Below are 22,027 nucleotides of genomic sequence, written 5' to 3' on the forward strand. Positions count from 1 at the left end.
GTTGCGTATATCATGTTCACCGTCCGCACTTGCGGGGGGAAACCCTTCTGTCCTCTGTTGTTCGGCGGCCGGGGCCCCTCCTCGTCATCGCTATGCAGCCCCTTGTCTCTGATTTCGGCACTTAACTTGCATGTCTGCTTGAACACCCAACAATCCCTGTTGGTGTGGTTGGCTGGTTGTTCGGGGGTGCCGTGTATCTGGCATGAGCGATCGAGTATCCGGTCTAAACTGGATGGGCCCGGAGGATTTCTTTTGAATGGCTTCTTCCGCTGACCGGGTTTAGAGCCTCTGAATCCGGCATTAACTGCCGTATCCTCAGTGTTGTCGCTGTTAATGCGGCGCTTGTGTTTGTTGCGACGTGACCTGCCGTTGTTGTCCTTGGTATCCGAATTGCCAGGGCTCTTGGTTATGTTATTGCTACGAGCTAGCCAGCTGTCTTCTCCTGCGCAAAAGCGGGTCATGAGTGTCGTTAGGGCTGCCATAGATTTCGGCTTTTCCTGTCCTAGATGCCGGGCGAGCCATTCGTCTCGGATGTTGTGCCTGAAGGCTGCAAGGGCCTCGGCGTCCGGACGGTCGACTATTTGATTCTTCTTGGTTAGGAACCGTGTCCAGAATTGTCTGGCCGATTCCTCTGGCTGCTGGATTATGTGGCTGAGGTCATTGGCGTCTGGTGGTCGCACATAAATACCCTGGAAGTTGTCCAGGAACGCGGATTCCAGGTCCTCCCAGCAACTAATTGACTCTGCTGGTAGGCTGTTAAGCCAATGCCGAGCTGGTCCTTTGATGGCGGGAGGTATTTGATGGCGTGTAGATCATCACCACGAGCCATGTGAATATGAAGGAGATAATCCTCGATCCATACCGCGGGATCTGTTGTGCCATCATATGATTCAATGTTTATGGGTTTAAAACCCTCGGGGATTTGATGATCCATTACTTCGTCTGTGAATCATAGTGGGTGTGCGGCGCCCCTATACTGGGCTATATCGCGACGCAGCTCGGATGAGCTTTGTCTTCTGTGTTCGGCCTGGCCGTATTTATCATATCCGGCGTGAAGGTGATCGTCACGTGAAGTAGGGCGCCCACGCGATCCGTAGATAGATCTTGTTTGCCTTGCCTTATTCTCTAATATGTCTCGCAGGTCTGTTGCGTCTCCCCGCACTCTGGTATTTTTTGAGCGGTGCCGGGGTGCGGCTTGGGTCAAGGGCCTGAAGGCCTCTCTGTCGCGGCCACGGGGTGGCCGATCGGGCGCATCGTACGCTGGTGATGTAGGTTTAGTTGCTTCCTCCTCAAGTTGGGGTAGCAGCCTGCGCTTTGGGTAGCTCTTGGAGGGGCGTTCAAGTTTATACTCTTCGGCCGCCAGGACTTCGGTCCATCTGTCGGCTAGCAAGTCTTGGTCAGCTCTAAGCTGCTGCTGTTTTTTCTTGAGGCTGCTTGCCATGGCCATAAGCCTGCGTTTGAAACGCTCTTGTTCGACGGGATCCTCTGGCACGACGAATTCGTCGTCGTCGAGGCTTGCCTCATCTTCGGAGGAAGGCATATAATTGTCGTCCTCGACCTCCCTGTCCGCAGCTCTCTCCTGAGGGCTGGCTCCTTCATTTTCCTGCGTTGAATCCTGCTGGAGGGGGTTGTCTTCAGCACTGTCCGGCGTGTTGTTATCTCCGGTGCCAGACTCGCCATTTTTGCTTTGGCGGGATTTAGAGCGGCGCCGCTGACGTCGGCGCTTGGGTTGCTTCTTGGAGGGGTCGTCCTCCGTTTTTTCATCGCCATCCCCTGCTTTGGGGGTGTCCACCATGTATATGTTATATGACGAGGTGGCTTTCTAGTTCCCTATAGGTGCTGGTTCTTGGTCGTATCCTTCATCGGCGTCCATACCATCGATGTCTTCGGAGTCGAAGTCGAGCATGTCGGTTAAATCATCGACAGTGGCTACAAAGTGGGTGGTGGGTGGGCTTCGAATTTCTTCGTCGTCCGCATCCCAACCATGCTGACCATAGTCCGGCCAGGGCTCTCCTGACAAAGAGAGAGACTTTAGTGAATTCAGGATATCACCGAAGGGCGAGTGCTGAAAGACGTCTGTGGCGGTGAACTCCATGATCGAAGCCCAATCGGGTTCGATCGGAAGAGGTGCGGGAGGTTCGGAATTCGGAACGGAGTCCGGCATCCTGGAGTCATAGGCCTCGCAAAGGACTAGGCTGGTGTTCGGCTCTATCGCCGTAGAGATTGCGGCTCCTGGGGTGGCGTCCAGCCGTCCGGCCCCAACTGACGCAGTCGGCTCCGAGCTAATGGTCGGAGCGGGCACCTGAGCGACGCTCTGGGCGTTGTCCGGCGGCAGAACTAAATCATGCCCCTCGTGACAGTGCGGCGTGCCCGGCCGTGGCTCGAATCCGTCGAAGATCAAGTCCCCGCGTATGTCGGCCGTGTAGTTCAAACTTCCAAACCTGACCTGGTGGCCAGGGGCGTAGCTTTCGATCTGCTCCAGATGGCCAAGTGAGTTGGCCCGTAGTGCGAAGCCGTCGAATACGAAGATCTGTCCGGGGAGAAAAGTCTCACCCTGGACCGCGTCGTGGTTGATGATCGAAGAAGCCATCGGGCCTAAAGGTGACGACACAGAGGAACTCTCAATGAAAGCACCAATGTCGGTGTCAAAACCGACGGATCTCGGGTAGGGGGTCCCGAACTGTGCGTCTAGGCGGATGGTAACAGGAGACAAGGGACACGATGTTTTTACCCAGGTTCGGGCCCTCTCGATGGAGGTAAAACCCTACTCCTGCTTGATTAATATTGATGATATGGGTAGTACAAGAGTGGATCTACCACGAGATCAGAGAGGCTAAACCCTAGAAGCTAGCCTATGGTATGATTGTTGTTCGTCCTACGGACTAAAACTCTTCGGTTTATATAGACACCGAAGAGGGCTAGGGTTACACAGAGTCGGTTACAATGGAAGGAGATCTTCATATCGAATCGCCAAGCTTGCCTTTCACGCCAAGGAAAGTCCTATCCGGACACGAGACGAAGTCTTCAATCTTGTATCTTCATAGTCCGGGAGTCCAACCAAAGGTCATAGTCCGGCCATCCGGACACCCCCTAATCCAGGACTCCCTCACTCGCCACGGGTGATGAGGGATGCTTGCCAGGTGCCCAGCCGCTCTGCAATCTTGTCGACTAGGGGCATGAGCACCGAGGAGGGGACTTTGCACACCGATAGTGGAAGCCCAATATAGGTTATGGGGAAGGCAGCAACAAGGCAGGTTAGGGACTCGCCAACACGCAGGGACACATCCAGAGGGCAACATATGAGGGTAACCAGGCACTTGGCGAAGTTGGTGTTCAGGCTAGATGCCTTGCCAAACAGGTGAAAAATGGCGCACACTACTTGAAGATCGCGATCGTCGAGATGACAAAATATGACGACATCATCCGTGAAAAGGGAGATGGTACATACTGTGCGTCTAGTGGTGAGGCGTTGCAGCACCCCGTGCAAAACGACCCGCTGCACCATGGTGTTGAGTACGTCAATGACGACGACGAACAACATAGGCGAGATGGGGCCACCTTGCCGTAAGCCGCAGGCGTGATCAAATATATATTTTTAATTTTAGTTCTCATATTTTTAATCCATAATTCATGTCCATGAATCAAATTGGCAGGCAATTGCCGCAGCAAGTGGGGGTTGTCCTAGCTCCTATAGTTGCAATTGGATCCATAGTCCTTGCACCGAAAAGAGTTATTCAGAGGAGTGAACAAAGCAGAAGAAAAAGGTGAGTCATTCCGTTCCTCCTCCTACCACCAGCACCAGGTCTCTGTTTCTCCAGTCTCCCCACCGTCCTCCCTCATCCCAAATCGAACCGCCTCCCCGTCGCATCGATCCCAATCTGACCACCCCCAAAACCCTAACCCTCACTCGCCTCCTAGCACGGCGGCGAGTCACGGCGGCGGAGGCTTGAGATGGCTGCGCGGGCGTAAGCATTTCGGAGGCGATCGCGGAGGTGGGGGCTTCCTGTGACCCGCCAGCGGTCTAGCTGGTGCCGGCCCGTGCCCGTGGGTATGGCGACGTCGTCGTCGGCTAGCGGGGGCGGTGCCGCCGGGGGCGCGCCTGGACTCAAGACTTACTTCAAGACCCCCGAGGGCCGGCATAAGCTGCAGTACGAGAAGACCCACTCCCCCTCCGTGCTGCACTACAACCACAGCTCTGGTGGCAAGACTGTCTCCGAGGTATGAAGGGCGGCGACTCCGCGGTACCGGCGATCGCGTCCCGGGGTTTGCGGTTAGCGCGCGGGTTGGGACGGGGATTGGGATCTCGATGGGTCGCTCGGATGGGATGGGGAATTGAGCTGTGGCGTTGGGTGTTGACCTGATCAGGTGCCGGATTCAGGCGCGTCTATTTTCGCGTATCTGGTTGGGTTTTATTTGGTTTTAGTTAGGGTTTCGGGTAAGTTTTGGATCGTGGCATTTTTGGTCAGGTTACTGTGCTTCTGGTAAGACGGGCGTCCTCTGTTGCAGGTATTAACCGGTGACCATTTATGGAACCTCGCAGTGTGATGAATTTAGAGGGGTTTCTCGTTTGGGATTCTTACTGTATAAGGGATTGTTTTAGTTATTTGCTTGCTTCGTGATGATCGACTTCATTGCGATTTATATTCCTGTATATTATGAAAAGTTAAGTTTACATCAATATCTTTTGACGATGGCAGATGACAGTGGCATATTTGAAGGAGAAGCCCGTGGGGCAGGGCTCTACACCATCAACACCAAGTTCCAGCAGTGGCATGCGATCTGCAGCTGCGAGACTGCTTGGTACCGGGAATGGGAGCCGGACACTTAGCTTTGCAGGCAGCAACGGTGTCAGCAGGGCTGTTTCAGGGAGCAGCCGTGTGGGTGGCGGCGTTGGTATGTCAACGGGCGTCGGTGGATCTCAAGCTGTGGCGAATTACGATGGCAAGGGAACATACATCATCTTCAATACCGCAGATACACTGTTCATTAGTGATCTCAACTCACATGATAAAGTATTAGTTCCCTTGTCCAATGCATGCCAAAGTTTTACTTACAAATATGCAGCCTTGCGTTTCTCTGATCAAGTTGTTAATTGCACTAGGATCCAGTAAAGTCCATCCACTTCAGCAACTCAAACCCACTTTGTCATGCATTCGACTCGGAGGCCAAAGATGGGCATGACCTGATTGTTGGAGTATGGTCAGGAGATGGTCAGTGCTTTCGTTTTGGAATGCTTTATTCTTAGAATTGAACTCTGTTCTGAGACCGAGACGAGTTATATGTGTCCATTGTGCAGTCTATTCAATGTCATTGAGGCAACAGTTGCAAGATCCTGGAAAGAAGCCTGTTATGTCTCAGCATTTTATCAATAAAGACAAAGATGGAACTGCCAACAGGCATGTTTGCTTCCTTTAAAATAATAATGAAAGTGATAAATTTGTATGAGAATTACCTTACAAGTAACAAACTTTTTCTTCATATTTTTGTTTTATGCCACATTCTGAACACACTATTGTTTTAGGATAACTATGAAAGATGGTCTGATTCGGTGTTTCCTTTTTGTGCATTATTAGATTATTAGAAGTTGTAACTTATAGGAAACTGCTCCTATTATTAATGGATAAGGACTAGGGCCGAAAACTTCATTTGAGCACCTCATTTTGATGGAGCTCAGTCGATAGTGGCAAACATTGTTTTGCTTTATGCCTGGCAACATGCTTTGCATTGCATGTCTTTTAATACTGCCTGATTCAAATTGGCATGTGAGAGATGTCGACATTCCCCTGTTTTGAATATCCCTTAATGCCACCCAACCATGGTGGGTTCGATAGTTGTCCTGTTCCTCTCTTCTTTATGGAGTCTGCGAGGAGGGTTTAGTGTAAGCATCTTCTGTGTGTGTGTGGCGGGGATGGGGGGCTGGTACAAATTGCTGAGGTGATATACAACCCTTAGCTAGTCAGCATCTAAAGCGAATATTTACAAATTGCTGAGGTGATATACATCCCTTGGCTAGTCAGCATCTAAAGCGAATGTTTACAAATTGCTGAGGTGATATACATCCCTTGGCTAGTCAGCATCTAAAGCGAATATTTACACATAGGTTGTGGGACTATCTATATACATGTAAATACTGGTTGAAAAGACATGAATATTTGCAACCAGTTCAACTTTGACTTTACTAGATGCTGTTATTGCAGCCGCTGCACTTGTGTTGCATGGGTTCCAGAGCGTGAAGGCATTTTTGTTGTCAGCAATGCTGATGGGAATCTGTATGTGTATGACAAAGTGAGTGCCTACTGTCATCAAATTTTGTTACAACGTAATCATACTCCATTATGCCAAATCTGAACCAATTATTTTCTATGTTCAGTCCAAGGATGGAAATGCTGACTGGGCATTTCCAACTGTAAGGGATCAAAATCAGCTGATGATTTCACATGCAAAGTCCACTAAGGTATCTTAGGGCACTTGATTTCTGTTTAAATGGTTATGTCATTTGAATTTTTTTTTCTTCACTTCAAAGACGTACAGGCATGGTTATTTATGCTGTCATGTTTAAAGATTTGGTAATAGAGAGGTACTTGTTCTGGAAACTTTTTGAAGGAAATAATTACCACCTGTGCATCTGTGAAAACCGATGGCTAACATGCAGTAGCTGGACTACTAACACAATAATTTGTTTCGCTTGATATCCATGATGTATATATGCTTGTAATATCAGTTTTATAATCATTTTTTAGTTCACTATTGGATTTTATGATCTGTGGTTGTTTATCACTTTGTAACATCCCTCAAAAGGTAGAATGATCCATCCGTCATTTTAAATGTATTGTAGCATTTTAAAAAACTAATGGCAACATTTTCAGCATCAGCATGTTGTAAGTCTGTGTCAAGGATGCTGAACACAAATAAAGTGTGCATACGTCCTTGCAAATATTTGTCAAATCTTGTTTTATTGCACATGAAAGCATTTTGTGGAATATCGTATCCAATATCTTTAAAACACACATAAGTTTGAAAATTCCAACGTCTTCTGATGCTTTATTGAAACACTGCAAAATAGTATGTATGCAAAAACCTTAAGTCAGCTATCGTGCCATTCGAGATAACATTTGCAACAACACAAACTAAATATTGAAATAGCCTTTGCTTGCAAAAGTAGACATAATTGCTACATTATCTTGTGTAACATCTGCAACAATGTAAACTAGATGTTATAACATGCCGGAAAAGAATGTCTGCAACAAAGTATGAGAGTCATGAGGCTTGCCCCACCCATGCGACACAATAACCCTCGAATTACTCTGGTGTAATTCATGTCGGTGAAGTGTATGACAATTTAACATGTATCGGAAACAAGGATGGTACTGTTTAACCTTTTTACATGATTTCTTCGATGACAAGAAAAGTTCCTCTAGGGAAGGGGAACACCACATTTACTTTTGTATAATTAAAGAAGTTCCTCTAGGGAAGAGAACACCACATTTACTTTCCTATAATTAGAGAAGTTCCTCTAGGGAAGCGGAACACCACATTTACATTCCTACAATTAAGTTGATCGTGTGTTTATTTTCTTTGCTATCTCATGGTTGAAATTATGCGACACAAACTTGGTAGATATGTGAGACCACACATAGCCCAGTAGTCTCCATTTCTATATAAACTGTGAAGATAGACCAGTATCCTGGTATTACGGATCATATATGCCCCAGTTGTTGAAGATGGCAGAAAATTAATTTTCCACAAGCTCATTCTCGTGTTCTTACTTTGTAGTTGACGCGTTCAACACAAGCTTCATGTGGTCGAACTGTCCTCACACTTGCTAGTTGACATAGAGCACAGACTGCTTATGCTGGGTCAACCTGCATTGTATTTAGTGCAGTGGTGTTTATCTGTCACATGGTTTTTATTTCGATCATATTAGGAAATGCCAAGTTCTCAAGTAGCAGCACTTTACCAGCAGACCATACTGGAACCAGTACTAAGAACCTGGAAGTTACTATTTTTTGCTATGTTCTTTTAATGCTGCAAAACATTAATTCAAGGAAACTCAAGAAATTCCTGAACATGATGAATTCTAAATTTGTAGCTGCTATCATTGATTATGGGATGTAAATAATGCTGCAGAGCAATCCTACTGCAAGATGGCACATCTGTCAAGGTGCAATCAATGCCATTTCATTTTCGCCGGATGGAGCTTACATGGCAACTGTTGGGCGAGATGGTAAGTTTGTCTAGCCAAGAATGAGAATTGACATGTAATAAAGGTTCCCTGTTGGTGATACATTGTACTTAAGTTGTTCGATTGTATGCAGGTTATTTAAGAGTATTTGACTTCGCGAAAGAACAACTAATATTTGGTGGGAAAAGTTACTATGGTGCTCTTTTGTGTTGCTCATGGAGGTAAACTGCCGATTGCATTTACTGTTACTCTGGTATATGGTGCCAATTTTGTTGCATGCCTGCACCTACCTTTTACTTCCTCCGTCCCAAAATATAATATCATTTTTGACACTACGATACTGTCAAAAATGATCTTATATTTTGGGGCGGAGGGAGTACTAACTAGTAGTTCAGATATGATGTTCACGAAAACATAAACTCATATTTCCTATCTGTTTTGCACAGTTGCATCTCTGCTATTGACCGATTATTCTAGGATTGTGTATGAGTTTACCTCTTGTAATCTTGTTTGATCTGTGAATCACATAACACCATTTGTAAATTACCTTTTTAGATCTTCATAAGAAGCGGCCAATTTTACATATGAAACGGTGCAAGAGAAGTAGCTAAGTGTTGCTGTGATGGATATTCTATAGAAAACTAGTAGAAACATAGTCGGTGACTTGGTGCAGCATGCTTGTCATTTTTTGGATTATATATTAAGTTAATCTTAAACTTCAATCGTTCATCATATAGAATGCAATGTGTCTGCATCTAGAGATGATGTTTGTTAGTTGCTCGATAAGAACTTACAATTGCAGGCTACCAAGTAAGGTTTTTAATTAACGATAAGAAACTGAAGGGACACGGATTGATAGTGGCACATTTTGTACAATTAGCCATGATTTCTGCTGGCGATAAATAGGGGCAAGTTCTTGGAAACACAGCACATGGTTGAAAGTTGAAAGATCTTATACTGAAAGTTTGCCTGATTTGGTTGCTAGCAAATTACTGTCATTATTGATGGTATATACTGTATAATATGGAAGTTCGTTATTGTCCACCTGCTTATCGAAAGTTGTGTTGACTTGGCACTTCTGCTTATGCTTTTGTACATGGATTGACTACCTTGTTATGGCAAGCGTCTGGAATCCCAGCTTTTGAGATGTCATGGAATCAAACTTTAAAGATATCATCGTCTGATACAACATTGCATCAAAATTTCATATTGATACTCAAGGCTCTTTTGGCCTTCTCTGTCCTGACATTGTTGGATTATTTTCTTATTTGGTTTCACAGGAAGTTTGATGAATATCGTGTAACATTCTAAGTAGTGATGTATACTTGCATCCCTTATAACTTTGCATGTAGTCACAACATAGCTAGTCTTGCTTGTACAATTTTCCTGATGTAATTGGATTTATTTGTGCCATTTCACAACAGTTGTGATTTGTGAAGCTAACGTTTTTACCACATAATTGTATAATAGCGTGCCCTTGAAGATGTTAATAATTTGGTTTGTTTGTGCTCTCCTGTTACAGTGCGGATGGAAAATATATATTATCAGGTGGGGAAGATGATCTTGTGCAAGTATGGAGCATGGATGACAGAAAGATGGTTGCGTGGGGCGAGGGGCATACATCATGGGTGCTACTATCATTACAGTTGTTTTTGTTTAGCAGCATATTGATGCTTTTGTCAGAACTTTCTATTTTGATGCAGATCTCCTTTTATGTTTTGCAGGTTAGCTCAGTTGCCTTTGATTCGTACTGGTCCCCCCCAAGTTCTGATGACGCAGGAGAAAATGTCATGTATCGCTTTGGTTCTGTTGGCCAGGTACCAGTAAATATGAATGAACGAATTTTTTAATCTGGGCCTAATTGTAATTTTTATGGTTTTTATTCTAACGGAAATCATAATGATACATCATAGAATAATCTGTTTGTTTCCTGATATACTTGTGATACCGACAAGGATTGAAATGCTAGTGATATCTGAATTTTGTATTGGTTACTTGTTGGGTTGCTTAGGTGACTTGCAGTTGTGAAAAATGAGCATGCTTGCTTCTTGTTCATTAGTATTCTTACCGACTTGATGAATCAAGTTCATGTGTCTCACTAGTTTTTTGGTTAAAAAGTTGTGCTACACTCTGTGCCACTTACCACTTGTTCATGAGGGACTGGGTATCACAAATAAGTTACATTGTATTTCATGTATCTTGAATTCGAAATAGGTTTATTATCTGTTTTGTATATTTATTGTTAAGCTCTGGCGTTGGATATATATATACTCTTGACCAAGTATTACAACTTGAGGTTCCATGATTTTGTCTTGGGCATAAGATGTGCTACTGCCATGTGGTCTATGCTTCAGCTACCATTTAGCATTGCTTTTCCTACTGGGTTAGTACCGGAAATAATGTATTTTCACCTTTGCATGCCCTCAGGACACCCAACTTCTTCTCTGGGATTTGGCAATGGATGAGATTGCTGTGCCACTTCGACATCCTTCCAGCGGCTCCCCGACATTTAGCAGTGGAAGCCCTTCTGCACACTGGGACAGTGCATGTCCTCCTCCTACTGGTGTTCTTCAACCGTCTCCACGGATGCGAGACGTACCTAAGCTCTCACCCCTCGTTGCACACAGAGTACATGCTGATCCCCTTTCTGGCCTAGAATTCACCAGTGAATCGATCGTCACCATATGCCGCGAGGGGCTAATCAAAATCTGGGCCAGGCCACAACACAGTGAAAACAGCCAGCGGCCGAATTCTTCTGAGCTGGCAGCTGGCAATGCCATCTCAAAGGATAAGATGATAACATCACCAAACAAAGCAGGCGCTTCCAGCTCTAGCTTCAAGCAACCATCATCTGTTATTTTCTCATGACCAAAGGCTTCTGCTTGCATTTTTATCATGCTTGCTCAGCCATGGCTACTCATATCTTGTCACTAACGTGGTGATTAGTGATGCAGGGCTTCGCTGGGAAGTCTGCCAGCGACAGAGGCGTGCTTCATAGATGTCTATGTGACAAAAGAATAACGGAACTTGTTCCTGTACAGATACAGATATTGCCCCCAGATGAATAGTACAAGTTTACTGGTTGTTGTTCCATATCATTTGTCTGGTCTTCCATAACATCTCAATGATTAGAGTATGTATCCATTCTTTGCATATTAATGGCATCTTCACTTATTAGGCGCTCTGGAGGGTACAGATCAGATTCCATTTGCCCCCCATAACATTGCTTTCCTGCTTGTGTTATCCATGGAACTGTAAATTACTGTTGTTTATACAATGTTTCTGAATCTCCTTGGGTATTGTATTCCATTTCTTCTTCTTTTGAGTGTTGATTTGTCACTGAATGTAGTCTTATGAGAAACAAAGTGCTCGAGTTGTCCCACACAGGTTTGAGGCAAGTTGACGTTGAGAACATAAGGGAATGCACGACCAAACTGAATTAACATGATTATGTTCTGCTACCTATGTCTATTCTTTCTACTATATAGTATTTCAACTGTGAAATGTGCACCGCTCTCATCCATGAGAGACGAGTTTAAGGTTTTGGTCGTATCAGTGAAATTTGGTTGAGTTGTCGTTGTTGATTCTTTGTTTGGTCTACTGTGATTTTGTGATTTTGGCTGATGGGAACTGTTGGCATTTACTCCCTCCATTCCCAAATACTCCCTCTGTTCGGAATTATAGAACTAATTCCGAACGGAGGGAGTATTTGTCTTTCTAGAGATTTCAACAAGTGACTACATACGGAGCAAAATGAGTGAATCTACTCTCTAAAATATGTCTATATGTATTCGTATGTGGTAGTTCATTTGAAATCTCTAGAAAGACAAATATTTAGGAACGGAGAGAGTATAATGCAAAGCAGGGTAGTTTAGAGTAAGCTAAATACACATTGTGTAGACTCCAAAAACTGACCAGTCTTAAAAATAAACGTGCAAACATATGGACAACTTTGGACACAATTATTAAGTGTCATCCTTATATGTTGGGCGCTATAGGAAAGGCGTCCGCGGTTGCTGGTTGCTCGACGATGTCTTTCTTTCCACTTATTTTGTGGGGGCCGTTTTGTGAGGATGAGTCGCATGTGCCTGACAGGTTATAGGGGTAGTGTGTTGGGTCTTGTGTCCTCATGATATGGGAGTAGTCTGCTTGCATCATGGGATTGTGACTTGGTTGTCTTTCCTGACCAAGTTCGTAACGGTGTTCCGTGAATTAATCGGGTAAATTTCTTCTTCTTAATTAATGGATGAGGCAAAACTTTTGTCTTCGTTTCGAAAAAGAATGTCCAAGTGCATAACTGAATGTTCACTAAAGCATTGTCTTCATTTTTGTGTGGGTTTGACTCCACGCCATGGTTGATCATGTTCCAGATACATGTCCCTCTTACTAGGTCCTCGTATTCATGAAACTTGAGCAGTGTAATTGTAGGGGTAGTGGAGCTAATTGTAGTAGCAGTAGGGATGTCCTCATCAGTATAATTTTTTATCTATTTTAAATGCTTAATCTTGATACCTGAAAACCATATATGCAGACTTATCTCAGAGTATCTTTTGTAACGTCACAATTCCATTGTGTTCGATAAATATTATGTTTGAGTACAAATTTGTAATCAGATTACATTCTGCATGCCTCATTGATTTTCACAGTGATAAGCAGTGATAAGCTTTAAAAAGAATCGCAGAGGTTTACCAAGTAGAGCATACTTACTTCATACTAAAATACACAATGTTTTAGACATGAAAACAATATATCTTCAAATTCAACTTTGACCAATTTCTATATGAATACTGTTACTAAAAGCCTAAATAATTATCAAATGAAAAATCATGTTGAATATAACATAATTTTCATTTGACCATGCTGAATAATTCTCTTATATACCAATAATTAAAGCCACCACTCTTTAGATTGTCATCTCTTTTTGAACAAAATCAATATGTACTTCCTATTTTTTCACCCACCATGCATAAGGAAAAGAACTAAATATACAAGTAAGTTAAAGAAAAATGAATATCCATATCCATCTTGAATTGTTATGATAAATAAACTTAAGCTACCTAACCTTTTTGGAAGCCTTTAAGTTTACGTGAAGACCAAAACATAATGGCTTCACCCTCCTTTTTGAGTGGACAAAATGTTTTGAAATGTATCTTCTAAGAGCACCACAAATTCGGAAGGTATACAACTTGAAAGTGCGTTACGTCGACTAGAGGGGGGGGGGTGAATAGGCGATTTTTAAGAATTCTTCACTGAGGAATTTCAGGGTGAGGAAATTTCTAAACGAAGAACTACTTGCAGCGGAATAAGTACTCAGGTATAAGCATAACAGAGCAACAACATAGTCATCATGATGAAATGAAAGACAAACACAGAGTACAGAAAGCGTAAGCACAGGATAAGCAGGAAGAAGACAAACAGACTGAAGAGATAGGATTGAGGAATTAGAGAAAGTCTTCAGTCAAAGTCTTCAAACAGTAATGATCAGGTACATCAACACATGACTGAGGAAATGAGAGGGTTGAGGAAATAGAACCAATAGGCTTGGTGAAGACAATGATTTGGTAGACCAGTTCCAACTGTTGTGACAGTTGTACGTCTGGTTGGAGCAGCTGAGTATTTAAACTCGAGGACACACAGTCCCGGACACACAGTCCTCGTTGTATTCTCCTTGAGCTAAGATCACACAGACCTCGCCCAACAGTAGTGGTAAGTCTTCATAGGTGACTTACAAACCTTCACAGACTTGGTCACTCGGCAATCCACAATTCCTCTTGGATGCTCAGACCATGACGCCTAACCGTCTGGAGGATACACAGTCCTCAAAGGTAACAAGCGTCGGTTCCACACAGGAACAATCTCTTCAGTGATGCTCAATCACTTTGGGGTTTGTAGGTTTGAGTTTGGGATTTGGGTTTTCCTCACTTGATGATTTTCGCTCAAAGTCCTCGGAGGATGGGATGCTCTCAAATGACAAGTGTCAGTTTCTCTCGGAGCAGCCAACCAGCTAGTGGTTGTAGGGGACGACTATTTATAGCCTAGGAGCCGCCCGACATGATAAGACATAAATGCCCTTGTCTGATATGACCGTTAGGTGGTAGGATATTTTGGGACAGCTGGCGCGCGGCACAACAACGGTCAGATTTGAGGTTCGAATTCCTCAGGGCTATCATGTTCCTCACTGTGTAGGCAATCCGCACTGGCGAATTCCCAACTCCTCAGTCAGAACAAATTCCTCAGAGACCAGAAGATCTTCGTCTCTGTCGCTGAAGAACTTGACTGAACTGATATGAGATTTCCAATGGCTTCACTCGAAGGATTGGGTAGGTGTAGGATTTTGAGATGAGCATCACTTGGAAATATATTTCCTTAGTATTACCTCGACCCCCTTTAACAATACGGTGTTTCCTATGACTCTAGAAGAAGAAAAATGAAACTACGAAAACAAAAGTCTTCACGCTTCAGATTCCTCGCATGAATATCGAAGTCTTCAAGGTCACACCAATTTCTTCACTTTCCAAGTCTTCAGGAAAACCAAAGTCTTCAGCCGAAGACATTCATTTTTAGGGGTCAACTTTCACTGTAAATATCAAACTCCTCATTGACTTATAGAGCCTGTGTATACTCACAAACATATTAGTCCCTTAACCTATAAGTCTTCAATACACCAAAATCACTAAGGGGCACTAGATGCACTTACAATCTCCCCCTTTTTGGTGATTGATGACAATATAGGTTAAGTTTTCAAAGGGGATAAACATATGAATTGAAAGTACTAAATATTGAGGAATTTGATTGCAAGATATAGAAGAACTCCCCCTGAAGATGTGCATAGTGAGGAATTTGCTTTTGAAGCAATGCACGTTTGAAGAGTAGAATCATGGAGAACTCCCCCTATATCTTATAATTCATACACGCATTTAACATATAGTTATGAAGAATTTGAAATGCATGATGAAATATGGTGACAGATGTGATTCAGCATGCGTGCATAATATTAATGAGGAAATAGCATGCAGGAAAACAGAGCAAAAGTATCAGGTCACCATCGGACTTAAGTTTACAACTCAATCAACAAAAGCTTCAGAAGAGCGAGAGTTGCAACTTAATAAAAAACACCCATATATATAGACCCATTTGAAGACTAACTAAAATTTCTCCCCCTTTGTCATAAAATGACCAAAAGGGACGAAAAGTGAGAAGTAATGCCCCTGAAGAATTTCTTCATGAAGTCGATGGAGGAGCGTCAGCGTTGTTGGGGTCGTTTGTTGGAGAAGGGCCTGTCACAGTGTCGTCCAGATCTTCATTTTCACCAGTATCACGGGATGAGGAATATGAACTAGGTACCAGAGAAGGAACTGCAACTTTCTTGAATTTCTTCGGGGGAGGCTTAGCCCAGCCGAAGTCCTGCTTGAAGCCCATCTGCTTGAGATCCTCGTCACCGTAAAGGTGAGACAATATAGCCTAGGTGCGATCAAACACTTCATTAAGGTAGTAATGGTTCTTCTACACTGAATTATATGTGGCAGTCATGTTATGAAGAATTGAACCAAACTGATGTTTTACCATTTGTGATTGCGATCCACCTTTTGATGAAGACTGAGGAGAAGCTCACGATCAGTCATCACCCTTGGAGTTGTTGCCTGAGGACTTTGCTTGGATGCATTAGCGGCAGAATCATGAGTAGCAGAGTCATCATTGGTGGAGTATGAAGCAGCTTTGCGAAACTATCCATCCAATGGTCGAATGCCCTCATCAATAACAATAGTGGCCTTACCCTTTTCATCAGCTGAGGAAAATGTCCGTTTGAGGACTTCAATTGGCGGCAAGTAGCTGCCATGGTTGAGTGTATCAGCTTTGTAGTTGAGTGAAGACCTTGATCTGAGGAATTTCATAATCCAGGGAGCGTAAGGCTTCAACTCAAATGGGGACATTGCAATGTTTGCCAAAGTCCTTATGAAGAAATCATGATAGTTCACGGGAATACCGTGCATGATGTTGAAAAGCAGATTCTTCATGATGCCAACGACTTCTTCATCATTCGAGTCGTGGCCTTTGATTGGACTCAATGTCTTCGTCAGAATGCGATAGACTGTTCTTGGCACATATTGCAATTCCTTCACAAGGAATTTGGTCCTTGAGGCTTGTCCAGGCTTCAATGGCTTCATCAGAACTTGCATGAAATGATCTGACAGCTCAGTTTCAGAATAGATGAGACGTGCACCTTCCAGGGAAGGACTGACAGGCATGGCACGAAGCAATTCAGTGGCCGGTGCCTTATAGTGTGTGTTCTCTGTCATCCAGTCCAACACCCATGAGTTCACATCTTCAACATTGCATGTGATGTGCAGCGTCGCATAGAATTGAAGAATGAGTTCTTCATTCCAATCGCATATGTCAGTGCAGAAATTGAGCAAGCCAGCATCATGAATGGCAGCGAGGACTGGCGCGAAGCAAGGCAGTGATTCCATATCCACGTGAGGAATATGCTCATGGTCGAAGACTTTTTCCTTGTTGAACAACACTGAAGAATAGAAATTTGCTTGACTAGCTGTCCAGAAGCGCTTCCTCCTCAGGCGAGCAGAATCATAGGGATTGTAGTCCGTGAAGAATACATGCTCATTGAAGAATGCATCAGCCTTGAACTTCGGAGTTTTGGAGAATGGATTCTTCGGCTGAGACTGAGGAGTGTCAGTGATCTGAAGAATAACTTCTGGAATGTCAATTTCTGGAGCCGCAGGCTGAGGAATATCTTCTGCTTCAGTAGCAGCCCGGGCTTCCATTTCTTCAGCAGCATTTTCATCAGCATTAGTGGCTGGAATCTCTTCATGAATGGAAGGGGTGACATGAATTTCATTAGAGCCCATCTGAACTTCTGTTGGTGCTGGGGACTGAGGAATTTGTTGTACTGGTATGAACAGAGGAGAGTTGGGGTGTTGACTATCCCAAAAATCATCGTTCATTACTGGAGTGGTGCAGCCAATGTCCACATCCTCATCCACTTCCATTTCTTCAACACCGGCCTCTTCAGCTGTGAACTGAGGTGTTGGCGATGATACCTGAGGAGTTGAAGTAAAAGTCTCAACTTCAATTTTTTCATCCATCTGCTTTGTGGAAGCAGCAGAGGGATCTTCTTCAACAGATTCTTCAGGAATCTGATATTCTTCACCATGAGGAACAAGTTCCTTTGATGACATGCTTGCAAGAGGGACAACATCAATGGGATTGTCCATTGAACTTGTCAAAATCTTCGCCTTCTTGGGGGCCGAAGATTCTGAGGCAGCTGATGCCTTCCTCTTCTTCAGAGCAGCTCACTCCGCAACTTTGGTTTTCTTCACTTCCAGAGCAGAAGGAAGAACTGGGCTTGGTGTTGGTGCAGACGGAGCAGTGGGAGTTGGATCAATTTTATCAGGCCCAACTGATGCAGTTGGCCTGTCATAAGCAATTTCTTCAGGCGCAACAACAGAGTCTTCAGCTGACCTGGCAGGTTCTTTAGGCGCAATACTAGTGGTTGCCCTGGCAGTTTCTTCAGAGGCTGGAATTTCTTCAGCAGCCCTGGTGCTTGCAGTTTCATCAGCAGCCTGATTTTAATCAGCTATGCTAGCAATTCCTTCAGTGGCTTGAGCAGATGCTTCAGCCTGAGCGATTTCAATGTGCACAGGAGCAGCACCACTTGAAGTGAATTTCTTTGTCAGCTTGACGAATCTGACTTTGGCACTCTGCCATTTAGCCTTGTAGGCGTCAAATTCATTGCTGAGCTTTTTGATGTCAGCTTGCAGTGCAATGAGCTACTCAGGCGAAGGACTAAGGACATTGTCCTTTAGATAGCGCTGCTTGATAACCCACAAGTGTAGGGGATCGCAACAGCTTTCGAGGGTGAAGTACAACCCAAATTTATTTATTCGACACAAGGGGAGCCAAAGAATATTCTTGAGTATTAGCAGTTGAGTTGTCAATTCAACCACACCTGGATAACTTAGTATCTGCAGCAAAGTATTTAGTAGCAAGAGTGGTATGATAATAATGGTAACAGTAGCAACAAAAAAGGTAAATGTTTTTGGGTTTTTGTAGTAGTTGTAATAGTAGCAACGGAAAAGTAAATAATCGAAGAACAGTATATGAAAAGCTCGTAGGCAATGGATCAGTGATGGATAATTATGCCGGATGCGATTCCTCATGCAATAGTTATAACATAGGGTGATATAGAACTAGCTCCAATTCATCAATGTAATGTAGGCACGTATTTTGTAAATAGTCACACGTGCTTATGGAAAAGAACTTGCATGACATCTTTTGTCCTACCCTCCCGTGGCAGCGGAGTCCTAGTGGAAACTAAGGGATATTAAGGCCTCCTTTTAATAGAGAACTAGACCAAAGCATTAACACATAGTGAATACATGAACTCCTCAAACTACGGTCATCACCGAGAAGTATCCCGATTATTGTCACTTCGGGGTTGTCGGATCATAACACATAATAGTTGACTATAGACTTGCAAGATAGGATCAAGAACACACATATATTCATGAAAACATAATAGGTTTAGATCTGAAATCATGGCACTCGGGCCCTAGTGACAAGCATTAAGCATAGCAAAGTCATAACAACATCAATCTCAGAACATAGTGGATACTAGGGATCAAACCCTAACAAATCTAACTTGATTACATGGTAAATCTCATCCAACCCATCACCGTCTAGCAAGCCTATGATGGAATTACTCACGCACGGCAGCGAGCATCATGAAATTGGTGATGGAGGATGGTTGATGATGACGACGGCGACGAATCCCCCTCTCCAGAGCCCCGAACGGACTCCAGATCAGCCCTCCCGAGAGAGATTAGGGCTTGGCGGCGGCTCCGTGTCGTGAAACGCGATGAAACTTTCTCTCTGATTTTTTTCTTCCCGAGACGGTATATATGGAGTTGGAGTTGAGGTCGGAGGAGGTCCGAGGGGCCCATGAGATAGGAGGGCGTGCCCCTAGGGGGGGCGCCCCCCTGTCTCGTGGACAGCCCGTGGGACCCCTGGCCTTGATTCTTTCGCCAAAAATTCTTATTTATTCTGAAAAGTGCCTCCGTGGATTTCCAGGACATTCCGAGAACTTTTCTTTTCTACACATAAAACAACATCATGGTAGTTCTGTTGAAAACAGCGTGAGTCCGGGTTAGTTTCATTCAAATCATGCAAGTTAGAGTCCAAAACAAGGGCAAAAGTGTTTGGAAAAGTAGATACGTTGGAGACGTATCAACTCCTCCAATCTTAAATTTTTGCTTGTCCTCAAGCAATTCAGTTGACAAACTGAAAGTGATAAAGAAAAACTTTTACAAACTCTGTTTGCTCTTGTTGTTGTAAACATGAAAAGCCAGCATTGAAGTTTCAGCAAATATTATGAACTAACCATACTCACAATAACACATAGGTCCCACAATTACTCATATCAATAGCATAATCAGCTAGCGGGTCATAATAATAAAACTCGGATGACAACACTTCCTCAAAATAATCATAACATGATATAACAAAATGGTATCTCGCTAGCCCTTTCTGAGACCGCAAAACATAAATGCAGAGCACCTCTAAAGATCAAGGACCGACTAAACATTGTAATTCATGGTAAAAGAGATCCAGTCAAGTCATACCTAATATAAACCAGTAATAATGAATGCAAATGACAGTGTGCTCTCCAGCGAGTGCTTTTTAATAATAAGGATAATGACTCAACATAAAAGTAAATAGATAGGCCTTTCGCAGAGGGAAGCAGGGATTTGTAGAGGTGCCAGAGATCGATTTTAAAATAAAGATTGAATAACATTTTGAGTGGCATACTTTCGCTGTCAACGCAACAACTATGAGATGGTTGTATCTTCCATACTACATGCATATAGGCAGTTCCCAAACATAATGGTAAAGGTTTATACCCCCCCAACCACCAACAAGCATCAATCCATGGCTTGCTCGAAACAACGAGTGCCTCCAACATACAACAGCCCTGGGGGAGTTTTATTTAATTATTTTGATTTGCTTTAATCTTTTTGGATCATGGGACTGGGCATCCCGGTTACCGGCCCTTTATCGTGAATGAGGAGAGGAGTCCACTCCTCTGAGAATAACCCACCTAGCATGGAAGATATAGGCAGCCCTAGTTGAAACATGAGCTACTCGAGCATACAAAACAGAATTTCATTTGAAGGTTTGGAGTTTGGCACATACAAATTTACTTGGAACGGCAGGTAAATACCGCATATAGGAAGGTATAGTGGACTCATATGGAACAACTTTGGGGTTTAAGGAGTTTGGATGCACAAGCACTATTCCCGCTTAGTACAGGTGAAGGCTAGCAAGAGACTGGGAAGCGACCAACTGGGAGAGCGACAATAGTCGTAAACATGCATCAAAATTAATTTACACTGAATACAAGCATGAGTAGGATATAATCCACCATGAACATGAATATCATGAAGGCTATGTTGATTTGATTCAACTACATGCGTGAACATGTGCCAAGTCTAGTCACTCAATTCATTTAAAGGAGGATACCACCCCATCATACCACATCATAATCATTCTAATAGCATGTTGGCACACAAGGTAAACCATTATAACTCATAGCTAATCAAGCATGGAACAAGCAACTATAATCTCTAAATGTCATTGCAAATATGTTTACTTCATAATAGCTGAATCAAGAACGATGAATCATCATATTTACAAAAACAAGAGAGGTCGAGTTCATACCAGCTTTTCTCCCCTCAATAAGTCCATCATATATCATCATTATTGCCTTTCACTTGCACGATCGAACGATGTGAATAATAATAAGAGTGCACGTGCATTGGACTAAACTGGGAGAGCGACAACAGTCATAAGCATGCATTAAAATTAATTCACACCGGATACAAGCATGAGTAGGATATAATCCACCATGAACATAAATATCATGAAGGCTATGTTGATTTGATTCAACTACATGCGTGAACATGTGCCAAGTCGAGTCACTCAATTCATTCAAAGGAGGATACCATCCCATCATATCACATCATAATCATTCTAATAGCATGTTGGCACGCAAGGTAAACCATTATAACTCATAGCTAATCAAGCATGGCCCAAGCGACTATAATCTCTAAGTGTCATTGCAAATATTTTTATTTCATAATAGCTGACTCAGGAACGATGAATCATCATATTTACAAAAACAAGAGAGGTCGAGTTCATACTAGCTTTTCTCATCCCAATAAGTCCATCATATATCGTCATTATTGCCTTTCACTCGCACGACCGAACGAAGTGTATAATAATAGGAGTGCACGTGCATTGGACTAAGCTGGAATCTGCAAGCATTCAACTCAAGAGGGAAGACAAGTAATATGGGCTCTAAATATAAATAATCAATCATGCATATGAGAGCCACAAAACATTTTCAATATGGTCTTCTCGACCCCCAGAAGAAAGAAAATAAAATAAAACTATTTACACGGGAAAGCTCCCAACAAGTAAAAGAAGAATGAGAAATCTTTTTGGGTTTTCATTTTAATTTCTACTACAAGCAAGGAAATTAAACTAACTAATTTTTTTTGTTTTTTCTTAAGGTTTGTCAAACACACAAGAAGAAAACTAGAAAAATAGATTTAAACTAACATGGATAATACAATGAAAGAGTATGAGCACCGACGACTAGTGTGTGAACATGAATGTAAAGTCGGTGAGAAATATGTACTCCCCCAAGCTTAGGCTTTTGGCCTAAGTTGGTTTAATACCAAGGACTGCCTGGCTGATATCCATAAGTGAAACTGGGATTGTAATGAGATGCAGAGGCAACGGCCTCCTGGGCAGCAGCATGTTGGCGAG

At 43.3% G+C, this 22,027-nt stretch overlaps 1 protein-coding gene across 1 annotated transcript; it reads left to right on the forward strand.

Annotated features, from left to right (window-relative positions):
- Nucleotides 1-3,748: 3,748 nt before the first annotated feature.
- LOC119295245 (WD repeat-containing protein 20-like) lies at nucleotides 3,749-11,507 on the forward strand. The gene is made up of 11 exons (XM_037573613.1): nucleotides 3,749-4,218; nucleotides 4,698-5,012; nucleotides 5,102-5,210; nucleotides 5,297-5,396; nucleotides 6,198-6,285; nucleotides 6,371-6,454; nucleotides 8,128-8,224; nucleotides 8,316-8,403; nucleotides 9,705-9,810; nucleotides 9,907-9,999; nucleotides 10,610-11,507. The coding sequence occupies exons 1-11, from the start codon at nucleotides 4,051-4,053 to the stop codon at nucleotides 11,048-11,050; spliced, it is 1,689 nt and encodes a 562-aa protein (XP_037429510.1). The 5' UTR covers nucleotides 3,749-4,050; the 3' UTR covers nucleotides 11,051-11,507.
- Nucleotides 11,508-22,027: the final 10,520 nt, after the last annotated feature.

The sequence above is a fragment of the Triticum dicoccoides genome, chromosome 4B, assembly GCF_002162155.2.
Source record: "Triticum dicoccoides isolate Atlit2015 ecotype Zavitan chromosome 4B, WEW_v2.0, whole genome shotgun sequence".
NCBI lineage: Eukaryota > Viridiplantae > Streptophyta > Magnoliopsida > Poales > Poaceae > Triticum > Triticum dicoccoides.

Coding starts and splice junctions, on each gene's coding strand:
- LOC119295245 (XM_037573613.1), top strand. CDS start 4,051: ATGGCGACGTCGTCGTCGGCTAGCGGGGGCGGTGCCGCCGGGGGCGCG. Junction 5,013..5,101: donor ATCTCAACTCACATGATAAA/GTATTAGTTCCC, acceptor TAATTGCACTAG/GATCCAGTAAAGTCCATCCA. Junction 6,286..6,370: donor ATCTGTATGTGTATGACAAA/GTGAGTGCCTAC, acceptor TTCTATGTTCAG/TCCAAGGATGGAAATGCTGA.